The sequence below is a fragment of the Amblyomma americanum genome, chromosome 5 (assembly GCF_052857255.1).
Source record: "Amblyomma americanum isolate KBUSLIRL-KWMA chromosome 5, ASM5285725v1, whole genome shotgun sequence".
NCBI lineage: Eukaryota > Metazoa > Arthropoda > Arachnida > Ixodida > Ixodidae > Amblyomma > Amblyomma americanum.
In genome coordinates, this window is record NC_135501.1 from 17,236,716 (window position 1) to 17,254,793 (window position 18,078).

General features: G+C 47.3%; 1 protein-coding gene across 3 annotated transcripts in view; it reads right to left on the reverse strand.

The window, feature by feature from the left end:
• LOC144132306 (galactosylceramide sulfotransferase-like) overlaps nucleotides 1-18,078 on the reverse strand; it is a 443,966-nt gene that overhangs the window by 123,299 nt on the left and 302,589 nt on the right. For all 3 annotated transcript variants that reach the window (XM_077664619.1, XM_077664618.1, XM_077664620.1), the window contains one exon: nucleotides 6,446-6,700. In XM_077664619.1, the coding sequence (XP_077520745.1) occupies nucleotides 6,446-6,700 (255 nt within the window). The remainder of the gene's footprint in view (nucleotides 1-6,445; nucleotides 6,701-18,078) is intronic.

Consider the following 18,078-nt stretch of genomic DNA (forward strand, 5'->3'; position numbering starts at 1 on the left):
GCACGAAAAAACGGGGACGAAAAAGACACACATACGACTGGACGAATGCTGCACTTCCAACTGATTTTTATTGAGAATACCAAAGCTTAAGTACAGCGCTACTATCGCCTCGTGGCAATCAACCGCAATGATTCAAACACGCCATTTTATTATCAAGAAGAGACAAGGAAGCAGTGCTGACACACTGACCACCTGCTTTTCTGATGTGATATGCTTCAATAATCTCTCTTTCCATCCGATCTCTTCCACGCCCAAGAATTTTAGCTTTCCGAAATATGGGTTTACACTTACAATCCCGGCAGTGGATAGCAAGATGACCACTCTTCCCTTCTTTCGCCAGATTATAATGCTCCCTAGCTCTCTCATTAAAACAGCGTCCCGTTTGACCAATGTACACTCTATTGCAAGTGAGCGGAATGCTGTACACTACCTTAGTAGTGAAACGGGTGAAAAGAAGTTGGTGGTTTATATTTATAGTGCAAATCGTCCTTTTCTTACTAATAATCGTTGGGCAAACTTTTGATAGCTTGCTTGGGGCGGAGAAGAGCACGTTAACACCGTATCTGCTTCCAAATTTCTTAAGATTATAAGAAACTCTGTGAAGATATGGAATTACTTGAGTTGGCAGCCTCTGGTATTGCTAATCCGTCTTTTGGATGCACTTTTTCTTCTGTAGCAGCGTCTCTGCAACAGCTGACAATAAATCTGGACGAAAGCCGGACATGCGCAATCGCTCAGTTTACATTTGGACACTTTCGAACATTTGATGCGGACATGACGTTTCCAAAGCGGAATTGAGGCAATTCATGGCTATTGCTCTTTTTTGATTATTTTTGAATGAGCACTACTGTAAGGGAGGAGTTCCTTTTGTGACCTAGGATTGTACATCCAGCATAAATGTCCGTCGAAGAAATGAATTCTTAGGTAAAAGAACTGCATACAGTTTCCTCTAGGGAGTTCAAAGGTAAACTTTAAGCCTTTTGCAACCGTTTTGAACGATGCGAGAACATCAGCAACAGCTTCGTCAATAGATAAAATATGCGGCTTGTCCATTATCACCAAATAATCGTCAACATACCTAAAAATGCGTAGGTTAGGAAGTAAGCTATGAAAGCTTTCGTCAATGCAGGAAAGAAAAATGTCAGAAATAACGGCAGCTACGCACGACCCGATGCATATTCCTGCTTTTTGCGTGTAAAACCGGTTGTTAAAATTAATGGCATTTGACTGAAGTTGAATGAAGTTGACTGAACTCCCTAGTGGAAACTAATAGTTCCTTGAGCTGAGAATTCATTTCTTGGACGGGCATTTATGCTGAATGTACAATCCTAGGTCGCATAAGGCACTCCCCCCTTACAGTAGTGCTCATTCAAAAATCATCAAAAGAGCAATAGCCATGAATTGCCTCAATTCCCCTTTGGAAAAGTCATGTCCGCATCAAATGTTTGAAAGTGTTCAAATGCAAACTGAGCGATTGCTCATGTCCGGCTTTCCTCCAGATTTATTGTCAGCTGTTGCAGAGACGATGCTACAAAAGAAAAAAGTTCATCAAAAAGACGGATAAGCAAGACCAGAGACTGCCAACTCATGTAATTCCATATCTTCACAGAGTTTCTCATAATCTTAAGAAAGTTCGAAGCAGGTACAGTGTTAACGTGCTCTTCTCTGCCCCAAGCAAGCTAAGAAAAGTTTGCCCAATGATGATTAGTAAGAAACGGCCGATTTGCACTATAAACCACCAACTTGTTTTCACCCGTTGCACTACTAAGGTAGCGTGGTGCCCACCAGAAGCCCTCACTGATCCGATGGTTGCCGGTCGAGCCAGTGTACATATCCCACTCTAGGACCCGCAGACTTAACGTTGCGGCACTGGTTGCTCACCAGAACCCTTGTTACATCCATGTTCTTGGATCAGCCTAAGCTTTCGCGGCAGCGTCCTGCTGCAAAAGGTGCTCTCGACTACTCGCGACACAGCGAATCTTCGTGGACAGGAAAAAGAGCATTTAGCAGAAAGCTCACGCTGTAGGGTGATATATACTCATTGATTTACCAGCTTGCTGAACTTGCCTACTAAAGTTGTGCCGTCGGCAACAGTATTGCTTGGCGTGGAAAAATAGGCATTGAGAGCGGCGACGGTTATATCGTATGACGTTCCGGGCTTTGTATCGGCGGGGCCCTTGTCATCTCCCGGTGCCTTATCAGTAGCAGCTGGCTCGCCCAGCTTGATGTTCTCCGAAGATGGAAGCGGCACAGTCTAAACTATGATCGGGCCTTCAACGCCGAGGCTGTGAAGAAGTAGGGCCTTGCGACGATCCGGGGCGAAGCCAGTGGCACCCGAAGCGGGCAGGATGTTCTCGAAGATGGGGAGCCGTTGCGGCCTTGCAAGAGATCTGCCAGCGCGAGTACGAACGGGGGTGGCGAGGCAAGCCCCGAAACGCTCATGGATATGGAGAACCAATGGCGACAATCGCTCTCTCCACCCCCGCACCCGCCCCCTTAAGAAAGAACACCTACCCTCGTCGCCAATGTAGTAGCGGCGTTTGCCGCAGATGAATGCAGACTGCCAAGCAACAAGCCAATCAGTCTCCCTCTATTTCAACATACGGCTACTTTTATACACGGAGCAACTCTGGAGCATCTGATGGCAGTTGATCACAAAACCAAATATACAGCACATACCTTTCGACCAGCACACACGCACTGCCCCATTCGTGACAGCTCTCCACAGAAAAGCGGGTTCAGCTCTTTGAGACGCGTCTTGGGACGCTGAAGGAGCACGGCTGTCGCATCGAAGCATTTGCATTTTGCGAGCTACCATAAAAGTATAGCCGCCGCGGTGGCTAAATGGTTAAGGCGCTCGGCTGCCGGCCCGAAAGACGCGGGTTCGATCCCGGCCGCGGCGGTCGAATTTCGATGGAGGCGAAATTCTAGAGGCCCTTGTGCTGTGCGTTGTCAGTGCACGTAAAAGAACCCCAGGTGGTCGAAATTTCCGGAGCCCTTCACTACGGCGTCTTTCATAGCCTGTGTCGCTTTGGGACGTTAAATTCCCCATAAACTCATAAAAGTATAGTAAAGAAAAAGAATACTTTAGAAAGCGATACATTGGCTTAAACTTTTCAGCCAGCAGTTTCAGACGACGATCTAAAACTTCTGATTTGTGCCTTTCTTCATGAAGGAAATATTTATACAGCGAGGTAAATAATATTTAGCAGGTAATTTTGAAGAAAAAATATACTGGAGACTTGGCCACTCTACTCTCAAGAGTCCTCAACTTTTTACAATGGGGTTAGGACACCTCGTCTAACTTTAAAGCTTGATTAACTTATCTGATAAACCTAGTAAAATAGGTGTTTTAAAAGCTTGGTTAACTTAAGATTATGCAGTTTTTAAAGTAGCTGTATTCTGTCAGCAGTATGGGTCAGAAACTTTGACGCTGAATAAAAGGAGTTGAAATTAATAAAAGAACAGCCCATGGTGCCTTCGAAGGAAAAATTATTTTCCTAACCTAATGTAATTAGAAATACCGCAATGGTTCAAGCAACACATGATAGAAAATAATATCCCAGCATAAATTAAGAACAAATGCGTATCAGGAAAGTATATTGTGCGAAGATAAAATATAATATTGGTGAAAGGTATCACGCCCCACTGTGAACCTCATGCACCGCAAGTGGCACCTCTCGCGACGTCTGGTCTGCGAACCAATGGTCTGTCGTCTGTACTCATCTTAACCGACTGTTACTTATGGTAAAGGCATTGCCTCCAAGAGAAGTCGAGCGCATCAAGAGGTCGCCTAGAGTAAGGTCAGTGGAATATAATGCAAAGTTCTAGGGGTTAATGTGGCTGCCGCTGGCAGTGGACGCGTTAATTGCAGTTTACTGGGAGAGACATTTGTTCTCGAGTACATGAAGTTAGACTGGTCATGACAATGACATATAAGCAAAGGACACAAAATATCAATTTCTCAATTTACCATGCTAATCTAATTTAAAATAATTCCCAATAGTACAGTAAGATATTTCATTTAATTCATTTCTTTATTTGAGTATTTAGAGTAATACTAAAAGCTGATCACGGCGAGACACCGGCAGCGTTGCACCACTGCTTGACTATACTCACCACCGCCCCTGAGTATTGAGAGCAAGCAATAATGCACAATGATATATATATATATATATATATATATATATATATATATATATATATATATATATATATATATATATATATATATATATATATATATATATATATTAAGGAAGCTAACAGTCACCGGAACCAAGGTGCATAGGGGAATGTTTCTTTTTTTTAATATCTAGTGCCAATCAATTAGTTTTTTTTATTTAAAGAAAATTACTTATAAAGCAGCAGAAAAAACAACCATGCAGCCGGTGGGATCCGAACCCACGACCTCCGAATACGCGTCCGGTGCTCTTACCAACTGAGCTACGGCGACGGCTGTCCAATGTGCTGCTTTCGTGGGTATTTATGTTTACTGCGTGTAAGCGAACCTTGAGAGTGTTCACCAGCGCCACCCTCGTCCATAGCGGTGGACGTAGCACGTCCTGTAATACCGCAAGTGTGACCTAGAGCGTCATCTAACGGCGAGGGCGGAAACTGTGCGAGAGCCCTCTTATGCTACCTATGGCATCAAGACTGCCAGAACCGAGACCCCCGTTAAGCTATTAGCAGACAAGGCAAATGAAGTGAGGGGCTCGTTTGACAAATATATTAAGGAAGCTAGCAGTCACTGAAAGCAAGGTGCATAGTGGAATGTTTCTTTTTTTTAATATCTAGTGCCAATCAATTAGTTTTTTTAATTTAAAGAAAATTACTTATAAAGCAGCAGAAAAAACAACCATGCTGCCGGTGAGATCCGAACCCACGACCTCCGAATATCGCGTCCGGTGCTCTTACCAACTGAGCTACGGCGGCTGCTGTCCAATCTGCTGCTTTCGTGGGTAGTTATGTTTTCTGTGTAAGCGAACCTTGAGAGCGTTCACCAGCGCCACCCTCGTCCATAGCGGTGGACGTAGCACGTCCTGTAATACCGCAAGTGTGACGTAGAGCGTCATCTAACGGCGAGGGTTGAAACTGTGCGAGAGCCCTCTTATGCTACCTATGGCATCAAGACTGCCAGAACCGAGACCCCCGTTAAGCTATTAGCAGACAAGGCAAATGAAGCGAGGGGCTCGTTTGACAAACATATTAAGGAAGCTAACAGTCACCGAAAGCAAGGTGCATAGGGGAATGTTTCTTTTTTTTTAATATCTAGCGCCAATCAATTAGTTTTTTTATTTAAAGAAAATTACTTATAAAGCAGCAGAAAAAACAGCCATGCCGCCGGTGAGATCCGAACCCACGACCTCCGAATATCGCGTCCGGTACTCTTACCAACTGAGCTACGGCGACGGCTGTCCAATCTGCTGCTTTCGTTGGTAGTTATGTTTTCTGTGTAAGCGAACCTTGAGAGTGTTCACCAGCGCCACCCTCGTCCATAGCGGTGGACGTAGCACGTCCTGTAATTCCGCAAGTGTGACGTAGAACGTCATCTAACGGCGAGGGCGGAAACTTTGCGAGAGCCCTCTTATGCTACCTATGGCATCAAGACTGCCAGAACCGAGACCCCCGTTAAGCTATTAGCAGACAAGGCAAATAAAGTGAGGGGCTCGTTTGACTAACATATTAAGGAAGCTAACAGTCACCGAAAGCAAGGTGCATAGAAGAATTTTTCTTTTTTTTTAATATCTAGTGCCTAGATATTAAGGTACAGGCAATCAAGAGTAGAGACTACAATAAGACAGCACAAAAACTCGGCGTGACAGAATACAAAGATGAATGGCTCATGAAAGAACTCTCACTACCTCAGAGAGAGAGACAGAGAAAAACGAAGTGTATGCATCCTCATGCACGACATTCAATCATTCGAGCGCGCTGCTTTTCTACAAAAAGACAGCATTTTTTTTAGTTAACCGCGCATTTATATGCAAAGGTTACAAATTGGAGTCATCGGCATGGAACTATTTCGATTCCGACATAGTACTATGTCGTCATAGTATTAGCTATAATAACCCATTCGGCTTCCAAAAATGCGATGTAACGGCCTCTCCTTAATTCATGCCTTCCTCCATGGTGCTGTCTCACCAGTACCTGCGCCACCTCCAGGCGGTACATCGCCAGGGGCAGACGTTATCTCCTTTAGAGTTTTCTAAACGCTTCCAAGAAGCTATTGGTTTTCTGGCGAGTGTAGTTAAAGTTGGTCCACGAGATCCTTTTCCTTTCTAGGTCCAGATATAAGCGCCTCAGGGATGGTAGTTGAGGGAAACTCCGTTCTCTTTTGTCGACGGTCACTGGCGCGTGCTGTGGGTATATCGGCGCTGAAGCTGTGATGAAGCTAAAGCTTCGAGGGCAATAAACACAGGTATGGAGGTGAAAAAGACCGTACCTTTGAGCTGATCCAGAACTTCAGCCGGGTGGGTGTCACCTTGTTCGTCTGCGCGGTGCGCAGCACACAGCGGCTGTACCAGTACTGGGTTCGCTCTTCGAGCAGCCTCAGCTCTTCAGCCATGCGGTGCCGGCCGAACACCTCGACGCGCTGCTCGAAGCGGCGCGCGAAGTGCTCATACAGCTGCACGTCCGCCGCGTTCAGTGCGCGCAGCTGGGTCGCCAGGGTGACGCTGATCGATTGCCGGAAGGTGCCCTGCGGATAGCAAACCCAACACCGGTCATGATGCGGTGCCGCTGGCGCACCGATACCAATACCCAGATCTAGGTAGTTACCGAAATACAAAGCATTACAGTGCAGTGAGTAAAATAAAATGCAGCCAGAAATGGAAAAAAGGCTAGCAGCGTAAAGTCGAGCGTTTGTTCAACTGAGAGTTTTTCTCTACTGTTTTTTTTCCCGCAAAATTCAGAAAAACTTCTGTAGATATCATTAAATCAATTCTTGAAACTAAATTTCGATAGCATTTAGGTTGCCTGCTACGGGGTCGACAATGAGTTTCAAATGTCTTTGCGACTTTCCCGCCTAAACGTCATTTGCAACCGGTTCCATTGGCATAACGGCCTGAGGGGCGAGTTGGTGCACGATGAAATGAACGGCTGCGCAAATCAGGACACAGACGAGAGACACCACATGGGCACAAAGCACATGCCCTTGCGCATGTGGTTCCATTGGCCTTTATATTATACCGAAGTAGTAACCTTCTATAATGTTACTACTTTTATAATGTTATAATGTTCTAATGGCATTTGACAGAATTCAACACGATGCTATCTTACGGGAACTGCTGGATCTACAGGTAGGCCCTAAAACCTACAATTACACCCGCGCGTTTCCCTCGGGCCGCACTGCCTCCCGGTACATATATCAGATTACCACATCCCCTTATACACTCGGTGAGCTCGGAACCCCTCACCGGGCGCTCCTTTCTCCCCTTTTCTTTAACGTTGCTCTCATCCCCCTAGCTCACAAACTGGCTCTAATCCCACACCTAAAGCATACCCTGTACGCTGATGATATTACCACATGGACCACTCATGGCTCTGAGGGGGAGATTGAGGAAACTTTTCAGTTAGCAGCACACACCATCTCCTCTCACGCGTCATCCATCGGGCTCGAATTTTCCCCATAATATCCGCGCTCTTGCCAATAAGGCCAAAATCTGGCCCTAACTCGCCCATCCAAATCAATTTAAAAGGATCCCCTATCCCCATCACACCCGCCCTCCGCATCCTTGGCCTCCACTTGCAGGATTCTGGACGAAATGAACATACCCTTAAAAGACTCAACGCCTCCACGCAATCCGTGTTGCACCTTCTACGCCTAGTGTCCTCCCTTAACAAGGGTTTAGACGAAGCAGACAACATGAAAGTAGTGCACGCATTTACGCTTAGCCGCATTCTATATGCAACCCCATATCTCAAATTGAACCGCACGGAAACCGAACGCGTGAACGCAATGATCCGCCTTGCGTCTAAGGCAGCCCTAAACCTACCTCGTAGCACTAGCACAGCCAAACTTCTTGCGCTAGGCATGCATAACACCATTCAGGAACTAGGTGACGCGCACCTTCAGACACAGTTCCTTAGACTTGACACGAGCGACACTGGCCGCCATATACTCTCTTCCCTTCGCATCAACATACCCGCTAACCAGTCAACCCTTATAGCCATCCCTCGACACATCCATACACCTCTCGCTGTGAAACCCCTCCCTCGAAACGCGCGTCCCCAATATCACATCCCTCGCCGCGTAGCTCGCGCTAATGCCCTTCATAAGTATTATCGGCAAGCCCACGATACCGTTTGGGTAGACACCGCATGTACAGCGCATGAAGCGGTAGCAGTTGCCTACAATCCAACTCTACCTCCCCCCCTAACTCACCGTCTTCCCTCGGGCTCTACACCTCAGGAGGCAGAGGAGACCGCCATCGCCCTAGCCCGTGCACATTCGGACGCTCAATACATCTTCAGCGACTCCTAAATGGCTCTGTCCAACTTTGCCAGGGCAGGATTCACGCCCTTTCCTGGCAATTGTTGAAAGCCCCTACCCAAAATTTACCGCGCAGGGTAGAGCTTCAGTGGGTGCCGGCTCACTCTGGGAACCCTGGAAACGAGGCTGCCGATAAATTGGCCAGAGGTTTGATTTGCCGGGCTGAGGACAGTCTCGATCCAGGATTCTCGAGGGAGTGGGCGCAAACCTTTGCGGAGCTCACGCAAATAACCCGTTTGGACCGTCGGACTTGCCCTCTTCCCCACCACTCTCTTACGCACTCCCAACCGATCCTCTTCAGACGCATCCAGACCCGCTCTCTGTCATCCCCTCAGCTTTTATCCCACTATTGCGGCACATCACCTGCATGCTCCCTATGCGGTGACCCCCACGCCACAGTCTCCCATATCCTTTTCAGCTGCCCTGCTTACCCTCCCCCGCGGGGACAGCACGCCATCTCGCGCTGGGAGGACTGGGAGGTTCTGCTCATGTCTGCAGACCCTACCTCGCAGCTTGCTGCGGTGACTCGGGCTGCCGACGTCATGTCCCGGCATGACCTACTTGATGCAGTGCGGGACAGCGCAGTGGCCCAGGGACCCAGCTGGGTCTAAAACTCACTTGCTCAATAAAGTTTTTTTTGGAGGAAAAACGCTAAGCCGCCCGTGTGCTGTGCGATGTCAGTGCACGTTAAAGATCCCCAGGTAATCGAAATTATGCCGGAGCCCTCCACTACGGCACCTATTTCTCTTTCTTCTTTTACTCCCTCCCTCATCCCTTCCCTTGCGGCGCGGTTCAGGTGTCCAACGATATATGAGGCAGATACTGCGCCATTTCCTTTCCCCAAAAAACCAATTATTATTATTATTATTATTATTATTATAAAGTTTGTCTGTCTGTCTGTCTGTCTGTCTGTCTGTCTGTCTGTCTGTCTGTCTCTGTCTGTCTGTCTGTCTGTCTGTCTGTCTGTCTGTCTGTCTGGCTGGCTGGCTGGCTGGCTGGCTGGCTGGCTGGCTGGCAGTCCGTCCGTCCGTCCATCCGTCCGTCCGTCCGTCCGTCCGTCCGTCCGTCCGTCCGTCCGTCCGTCTGTCTGTCTGTCTGTCTGTCTGTCTGTCTGTCTGTCTGTCTGTCTGTCTGTCTGTCTGTCTGTCTGTCTGTCTGTCTGTCTGTCTGTCTGTCTGTCTGGCTGTAATGTTTGAGCACCTGCCTTCGAATTATCAAATGGCATTATATCAATCCGACGTGCTAATCCACCTAAATTCATTTTCGGGGGTGGGCCTACTTTCAAAATGTTGGTGGTCCTTCGGAATTTGTGGACGTCAGCCGACATCTAAATTTGGTGGCCAGGTTGCTCACAATCTGATGGACCGGTTGCAACCTGCCACGGTGAGCAGCTTGTGATGACGTCAAACGTCACGTGGCCTCTGAATGAATAAGGGAATTTTATGAATGGCAAACCGGAACTTTTTTGCGAGACGACAACCCAAACCCGGTTTCATTAAAACGCTGACTACAGAGACAACGCATAGAGCAAGATTCATCTCCATCATCCCTTCTAGAAAATTACACGGCTCTTAGGAGTAATCTGTTTACAGGAGAGAACGGCGTTGTCCTTTTTAAGCTATATAGGACACACGAGTAATGAACAAGAATGCAGGAGCAAATTCTTATGCATCGATTCTACATTCATGTTCGCAATTCATTTACGAATATTCGCAAAGCCTTGAGTTGGACCAGTTGGTACAGGTTCATTGTGAAATAGCTTCAAACGATGAGGGGTGAGAGAAACAGACAGAACAAACCCTGACTCATTCATTCATTCATTCATATTTTATTCATACACCGGAGTGTTCAGGAGGCCAAGGTAAAAGCTGTTCGACGACGGCTTGATGGGTCCCTGGCACCCAAAACACTCGGAACTAAAAGCATTATTAGCTAAAACATTCATATATAAAGCAACAATCAAGGGCATTAAAAGTGATAACACAAATAAAACAACAATAAAAACGAAACAGGGGTGCGCACGATCGTCAAATATTCTCAAGGAAGGTAATCTCCCTATCGCTTAGAACAACCGATATTTTGCTGATGCACCTCTGCTGGTGTTTTGCGATATGGAAAGCCACAACCATTCTCCGCGGAATTTTATCCTTGTGGGTGTAAATTACATGTGCCTGATCAAAAAATATAGTTCACTTACTCTTTTTCTTTTTCAATACCTCACACTCTAGACAGTGCTTCACCAAGCACAACAAGCCATTTCCACTTTAAATGCTACCTATGCTCTTGTAAGCGCTTGTTCAGGCACTGCCTGGTCTGGCCGATGTAACGGGCGCCGCAGGGAAGGGGGAAGGTGTAGAGTACACCTGGGCTGCAGGCAACAGGCTTTTCACTGTGCGCAATGCCACCCCCTTTACTTCTCTTGTCTTCTTTCTTTGAATGGCTAGGAATGCTTGCTTTAGCTTCAAGGGTGCTGAGAGAAAAACACCAACATTACATTTGCTCCCCAAGTTCGTTAGTACATGTGAGATACGGTGGGCATAGAGAAAAACGGCAACTGCTTGCTTTTCAAGCTGAATGTCCAGCACGTGCTGAGGGTCCTGACGCTTTAAGGACTGTACTGATTATCGGGAGCACGTCATTGTTTATCATTTGGTTGTCTACACGGCGCTCTTAGGTCTGGACAATTGGGACTGGAAACTGTTCCCCGTGTCATGGGGGCACAATTCAGTCAAAGCAGTTCGCAGGCAGGAAGAACTTATGCTAATTTTTACTAATTTTTATTGACCTTTGTGGTAACTGAGAAGGGCCTTCATTGATCTCGGGTTTTATTTCCAGCATGCATGGTTCTGCTCTAAACGCAGCCGCAGGTCCAAATACTGCAGTTGCTAGACGCAGCGGAAAAACTTGCCATGTCAAGATCAATAGCAATAAAGGTGGAGCAATAGATAGATCACATTGCATTACAGAACAACAACAAGGGCATGGAAGCTCTGGAGCGCATCGAGGCAAAAGCTGTCAAACGCAGTCCTGTCGAAACTGTAGCGAAATGGATGTGTTCTAAAGACCTAAGGGTCTTGATTTGTAAAAAGGAAGGCATTTTTACAGTTTTTTTGGAAAACCAATTCCATGATAATGCTCTGGCACCGGTAATGAAGAACTCCGATGTGTCCCCGTTGAAAGAAACCACCGTCAAGCAGCAAGCTGTCTACCTTCTCGAAACCTCGGCCTCGAAAAGTTCAGTACGAAGCTTGGCCAGTGCAAGGAATTGCATCTGAAAGTCTTTTTCACTGCAAAAGCCCACAAGGTTGACGTACCGTTCAGGGCGATTGTATCAGAGAGGAGTACATAACAGCCACACGTTTCAAAATATTTACAACGACACCTTTCGTCCCTAAAGTCCGATGACCCTTTGAGGGTTCCCAGCTCCAATGCCCTCCTGAACTTCTTAAAGGAACACAACCATGGCAGTTGTTTGGCCTTCAGCATCGATATCACCTATCTGTATTACAGCCTCCCGCACGACTGCCTGCGGAAGCGTGTAAGAAAGCTTTGAACTGAAGATAATGACGAGCTGGCACGTTTATCACACAATGTGGACTGTTGGTGGATAGTTTCCTGGAACTTCTACAAATTTACTTGCTTTCCACATTCGTACTCTGGGAGCAAAGCTCTTTGCATAGGAACAGTAGTGTTGTTGTTTTATGGGGTTTAACGTTCCAAAGCGACTCAGGCTATGAGGGACGCCGTAGTGAAGGACTCCAGAAATTTCGATCACCTGGGGTTTTTTACCGTGAGCTGTCATCGCACAGTACACGGGTCTCTAGAATTTTGCCTCCATCGAGATTCGACCGCCGCGGCCGGGATCTAACCCGCGTCTTTCGGGTCTGCAGCCGAGCGCCATAACCACTGAGCCACCGCTGCGACCAGAAACAGTAATGTGTATCGGATCCAGCGTCGCCGCTGTCTTGAGTGACATTTTTCTAATGTACGTTGACAAGGTTTTGGAAACAAACTTTGCGTGTCTACACCTTTTAGACCATCAGATATGTTCACCATTTTCGAGATTTTGTCGAACGCGGGTGGTTTGAATCTCGCAGGTGTGACATTCTAAAAATATTCAGGGAGTGTAGGTAAGGATTACAGTCCTCATTCAAGGCGCCAGTGGACGACAAGCTGCATTATATGGACCTGCGGCTGTGCTTCGAGCAGAACAGTGTGTGCAGGAAATACAACCCGAGTTTGACGAAGGCACTTCTCAGTACCCACTCAGACCATTCAAAGTTAATAAAACACAGCATAATTAGTTCCTGCCTGTGAAGTGCTTTGGCCAAATCGTGCCGCCATTATATAGGAATAGGAAACAGTTTACAGTCCCAATTGCCCGGTGTTAAGAATTCCGGGTCCCGGGACCAAGTGATAACTGGGACGTGCTTCAAATTAATACAGTTTTTAAAGCGTCAGGATGCTCAGCACGTGCTGGACTCTCAACTTTAACAGAAAAAAAAGGTTGCCGTTTTACTCTATGTGCACCGCATCTCAAATAAACTAAACAACGTAGGAAGCACATATAATGGTGGTGCTTTTCTCTCAGCCAAGCCGTCAATCTAAAGCAGGTATGCCACGCCATGTAAAGAAATAAAGGCCAAGAAAAGTAAAGTGAGTGGCGTCGCGCCCAGCGAAAAGTTCATTGTCAGCTGCACACGTGTAGAGTACACCTTTCCCTTTCCTGCGGGTCCCGGTACATCGGCCAGACCGGACGGTGCCTTAACAAGAGCTCACAAGAGCACAGGATCAAATTAAATAATGGAAGTGGCTTGCAGTGTCTGGTGAAGCATTCCCTAGAGTGTAAGGTAATGAAAAAGGAAAAGTACACAGCATTGTTTCATCAGCCACTTGTACCGTACACCCACAAGGATCAGACAACGCGGGAAGTGGCTGAGGCTTTCCATATCGCTAAGGACCAGCAGAGGTGAATCAGCAAAAAATTGATTGTTCTAAGCAATAGGGATTGCCTACACTGAGAATGTTTGAAGATCGCGCGCATCTATGTTTGGTTTTTATTGTTCTGCCTGGGTCACCACTTTTCATGCCCGTGAGTGTTACTCTTTATACGCAGGTTTTAGCAAATAAAGCCTTTACTTGCGAGTCATCGTTTCTCCGCTAGCTTTATTTTTCTGGTCCCCCTTCTTTTACGTTGTTTACGAATGTACGAATATTCGTCATTTGGGATTGCAAGAATTACCATAATTGCCTCTATTCCGAAAGCGACGAATTTTGAGGAAAACAAGTACGGTTAAGAAACAATTTATTTGCAATTCGCAAGCAGCTCTAACTCCTCACGAACGTACCGTCGTAACGGCGGCGTTGCGGTTTCCGGCGCTTACCATTGCTCCTGCTCGCTGATGTAAGCCTGCGCCCACGCTCAGTGTAACAGTGCTTTGAAAGAGCAGAACAGATTGTCTCAAATGCTATCCGCTTACTTATCATCTAAGGAAGGAGAGCTACGGTGAAGGCTTACGTCAGCTAGTTTACGCTGACCGCTGCTCCCTGGCTGCAGCCAGGAAGCAGCGGCCAGCGTCGGAGGCAGCAGCGTAGCCGCTCACCTGCGAGCCCACTCCGGGCTCTGAAGCGGCTACTCGGTCACTTTTGGCGAAGACGATACGTTGTGCCTCCAGACGTTTCATTATTCGTCATCTCTGCCCTAATTGCCATCTCTGCCCTAATCGGGCGAATGCACCACCTTTTGGGTTTCTGCAGGTCGGGGTGCGGGGCCGGCTAGTATATTGCAGACGCACTAGCTGCTGTCTGTGACATGCGTCTGCTAGCATCAAAGTCTGTTTAGGGCACTCTAGCACAGTAGCACTAGTCACAACATCGGGTTTCGTCTCCTTAGGAAAGAAGATCGCTCTGTAAGCATACCCACAGACGATGTGAGCTTTAGCATCGGCTTGGAAAGCCTCTTTTTTTCTACGCTTTATTCATTGCATATTTCACCACAACAAATCTATCCCGGTAAAAATAAATTCGGTACTTAAACTCCAAAACGAATTCTACACTACGGTATCTCAACAGAAACTTCTCTTCTGCACTATCATCCTTAAATATACTGTTATAAAGACTTATGTACGTTCAAAGTATGAATACGCTTCATCTTTTTGTTATGCAAATCACATAGCTCTAATGGATAAGCATAAAGCAATGCAAAATTGTTCACTCAGTTTCATTTTTAACTATCACAGAACATCTAACACAGAATGAAGACTACTTCAAGCCGATCATTATTAATCCGGAGGAATATCGCTTGTCTAATTTCATTTCAGAAAATATATAATCACAACCAATATTTCAGGCTGTCTGGATCCGGCTAGCCGTGTTTACCTCGTCTCGCCGCGATCATATTCGTAAAGCTGCCAGACATCATTCAAAACGTTTAAACACATTCCTCTTTCAGACAAGTAACGACTTATATAACCTACCTTCAGCCTACACGTGCACTAAAGACCCAAAACTGTTCAAAAACGCGGTTACTAACACCTTCCGTTTCTTTGCATTTATGACTTCTTTCACGTTTTTGTTAGCTTGTTTTCTTCTTTTTGTGATTGTTGTTTGCATGTACTGTAATTTTTGCATCTATCTTCTTAAATCTATCGGTACAAATCAGAAGAAATATTTATCTTGTAGTTCACTCTAGCCTGACCAACGACGGACCACCACTGTTTCCTTTTTGCTGCTGTTCCACTGCTGATTTAACTTTTTGTTTACTTCTTCCCCAGCATTCATTCTTTTCGTCCGGGAAATATTTATCTTAAAACCTCTCTGCGCCCCCACTTCTTGGTCAATCCCCCTATGTGGGCATGTGCCATTGTATGAGGGTAAAAACAACAAGAACCACTGCTTCACCGCTGCTTCGGTCGTCCCTTAGTGTCATGAAATGAACCACTGTTGCATTTGGTGGCGGTTCGTATTGCCGTCCCCGTCCACCCAGGAACTCCGCAGCCACACGCTACTGACCCTTGGTATGCCCGCAGGTGCCAGCCATCAAGCCGTGCAAGTGGGCCCGGCCGTCCTATGTCCCGTTTTTCTCTGCCAGCCGGATTCCACCCTCTCCAGCTGGACTGACGACGACGATGCTTGAGACTGGCTCACGTCCTACGAGCGGGTGAGCACGGAAACGAATGGGACGGAGCTACAAAATTGAACAACGTGATCCTCTATTTGATCGCAGTTGCGAACCTCTGGTATCGCAACAGCGAAGCAGACCTCTCCAAGTTGGCCACCTTCAACAAGAACCTCTCCAAAGTGTCCGGTCTTCGTCCTGCCCTAAAGCTGCGTGCCGAACAACGCTTGCGCGAACGTTCGCAGCAGTGGGGCGAGACTTTTACGAGCAACATTGAAGATATGGTCAACCTGTGCTCGCGCGTCAACGCCCTGATGTCCGAGGCTGTCAAAATAAAGCCTATTCCGAAAGGGATCGAGGATAATGCATTTAAAATGCTGCGATTCTGAGATGTGCACTCCGAAGTACTGAATCTCTGACAGAGCTACGATGAGCTGCGCAAGCAGAGGCTCTTCACTCGCCAGCCCGCTGCGCCTGTCCAGTCGCTTGCCAGCCTGTCAACTGCACCTAACCACTCGGCGCTATCTCAACAGGTCAGAGATTTCATACATGAGGAAGTTTCTCGTTAACTCTTCATTCTGCCACCCCACCCTGGACCATCTCCATATATGACGCCCGACCTTTGCAATGTCATCACCAAGCGTGTGGCTGAAGTCCTTCCACCCGTCCAGCCAGCTGTAAAAGCACCTCAGCCCACGCCTGTCGCTGCCTCGTTGACCTACGCTAGTGCCATTCCATGGCGGAGGCCAGCTAGCTAACGCTCGTGAAATGAACTGCTGCGCAAATCAGGACACCGACAAGAAAGAGACACCTGTGTCCTGATTTGCGCAGCCGTTCATTTCATCATGCACCAACTCGCCCCTTAGGCCGTTATTCTAACACTCGTGCTACTCTACGCCTTAAGCGCTTGTGCCTCAGGTCCCTCAAGCGACGAGGCCTTTTTTTCCGTCCACTTCCACTAATCGGAAATCCGTGGCGTACAGGTGACAACCACCCATCTGTTATTCATGCGGATTGCCTGGCGATACGGCACGGCTTTGTCGTCGTAGTGTGCTAGTACCCCACTGCTTCTCCGATTTGCCGGCTACTGGCCTGCTCAAACTCAATCATCAGCTCAATCCTCGTTGCGCTTTCTCCACCCAACGCTCATCTTCCACGCGTCGCCGCTCCCTTCCTTCCATGCGCCGGCGCCCCACTCTGCCCCTGGAGGCAAATTAGATGTCGGAGTTCTTGAGGTGCCATTAGGTTTGTTCCCTGTGGCGTTAAAAGCTTGATAATCAACTAACAGACAAGCACATTCGTTCGAAGGAACATTACGGCCATCGAGCATGACACGGGCAGCCGCCACATAGGCACACATAGCCGCCATACACATAGGCCACATACGCCACATAGCCGCCACACGGGCAGCCGTCCCCGTCGAACTTATTCCGGCCGAAAATACCCAACGCAGTCTCTTCATTCTGAATATCTATTGTACTCCAAGGCAAAAGAAAGTTAAATTCGACACGCTATTCAGAAAAGTAAAGCGTATCGGCAATAAACAAGCACTACTCATTTTAGGGGACTTCAGTGCCCACCACCTTGCGTGGGGCTATCCGAGGCTCTGTGCGAAAGGGAGAGAGCTGTGGCTAGACATGCAGCAAATGGGCTTCACCCTGCTCACGGATCCTCTCACCCCATCGTGTGTGCTGACACGTCCCCAGACCTCACCCTACTCAAGAATGCGGGTACAGTTAACTGGAACTCCTTGCTAAACCTAGGCAGCGACCATTACCTACTTGTCACGGAAACTGACGTTGGTTCTGCCAAGCGCCAAGCGCGCTCCCCGCATATTATCGAATGGGACGCTCTCCGCGACGCTAGTAACCAGGACGAGCGAAAATCAGAAATCGCATAGAACAATGGGCGGAGGTAGCATCCTTAGCATCATTGCGGAGGAACTCCGCAATTATGCTAAGAATGCTACTAAAGCGCTCGATGACAATGCAGAACTCGACGTACCAGACAGCCGCCTTTTTCATATGTGGGAGGCGAACTCTAGTATGGAAAAGTGATTAAAGAAACAAAAGTGGAATCGCAATCTCAGAAGACGCTGCCACCCCACAACAAAGCGATTGAGGAATACGCACTTAGAATCTGCGATCAGAACTGGGGAACAATGTGTGACCAGCCTGAGGGCAAAATCGGCCTCAGCAAAACATGGAGCCTCCTTCAACACCTCCTCAATGCAGAAGGCAGTTAACGCAGCAAAAAAAATTACAGTGATTGGGTTATAAATTTGGAGGTTCGGAACAGGAACTGCTCGATGCAATTCGTTGTCGATATATAGGCTCCGGCACCAAAGCTCCTTTACCGCGCTTTGAGGGCAAATCCGACAGCAAACTATACGCCCCTATCAACGAAATCGAGGTTCGAGCAGAAATACTCAAGTTCAATCGAAATCATCCCCCTGGACAGATGGTGT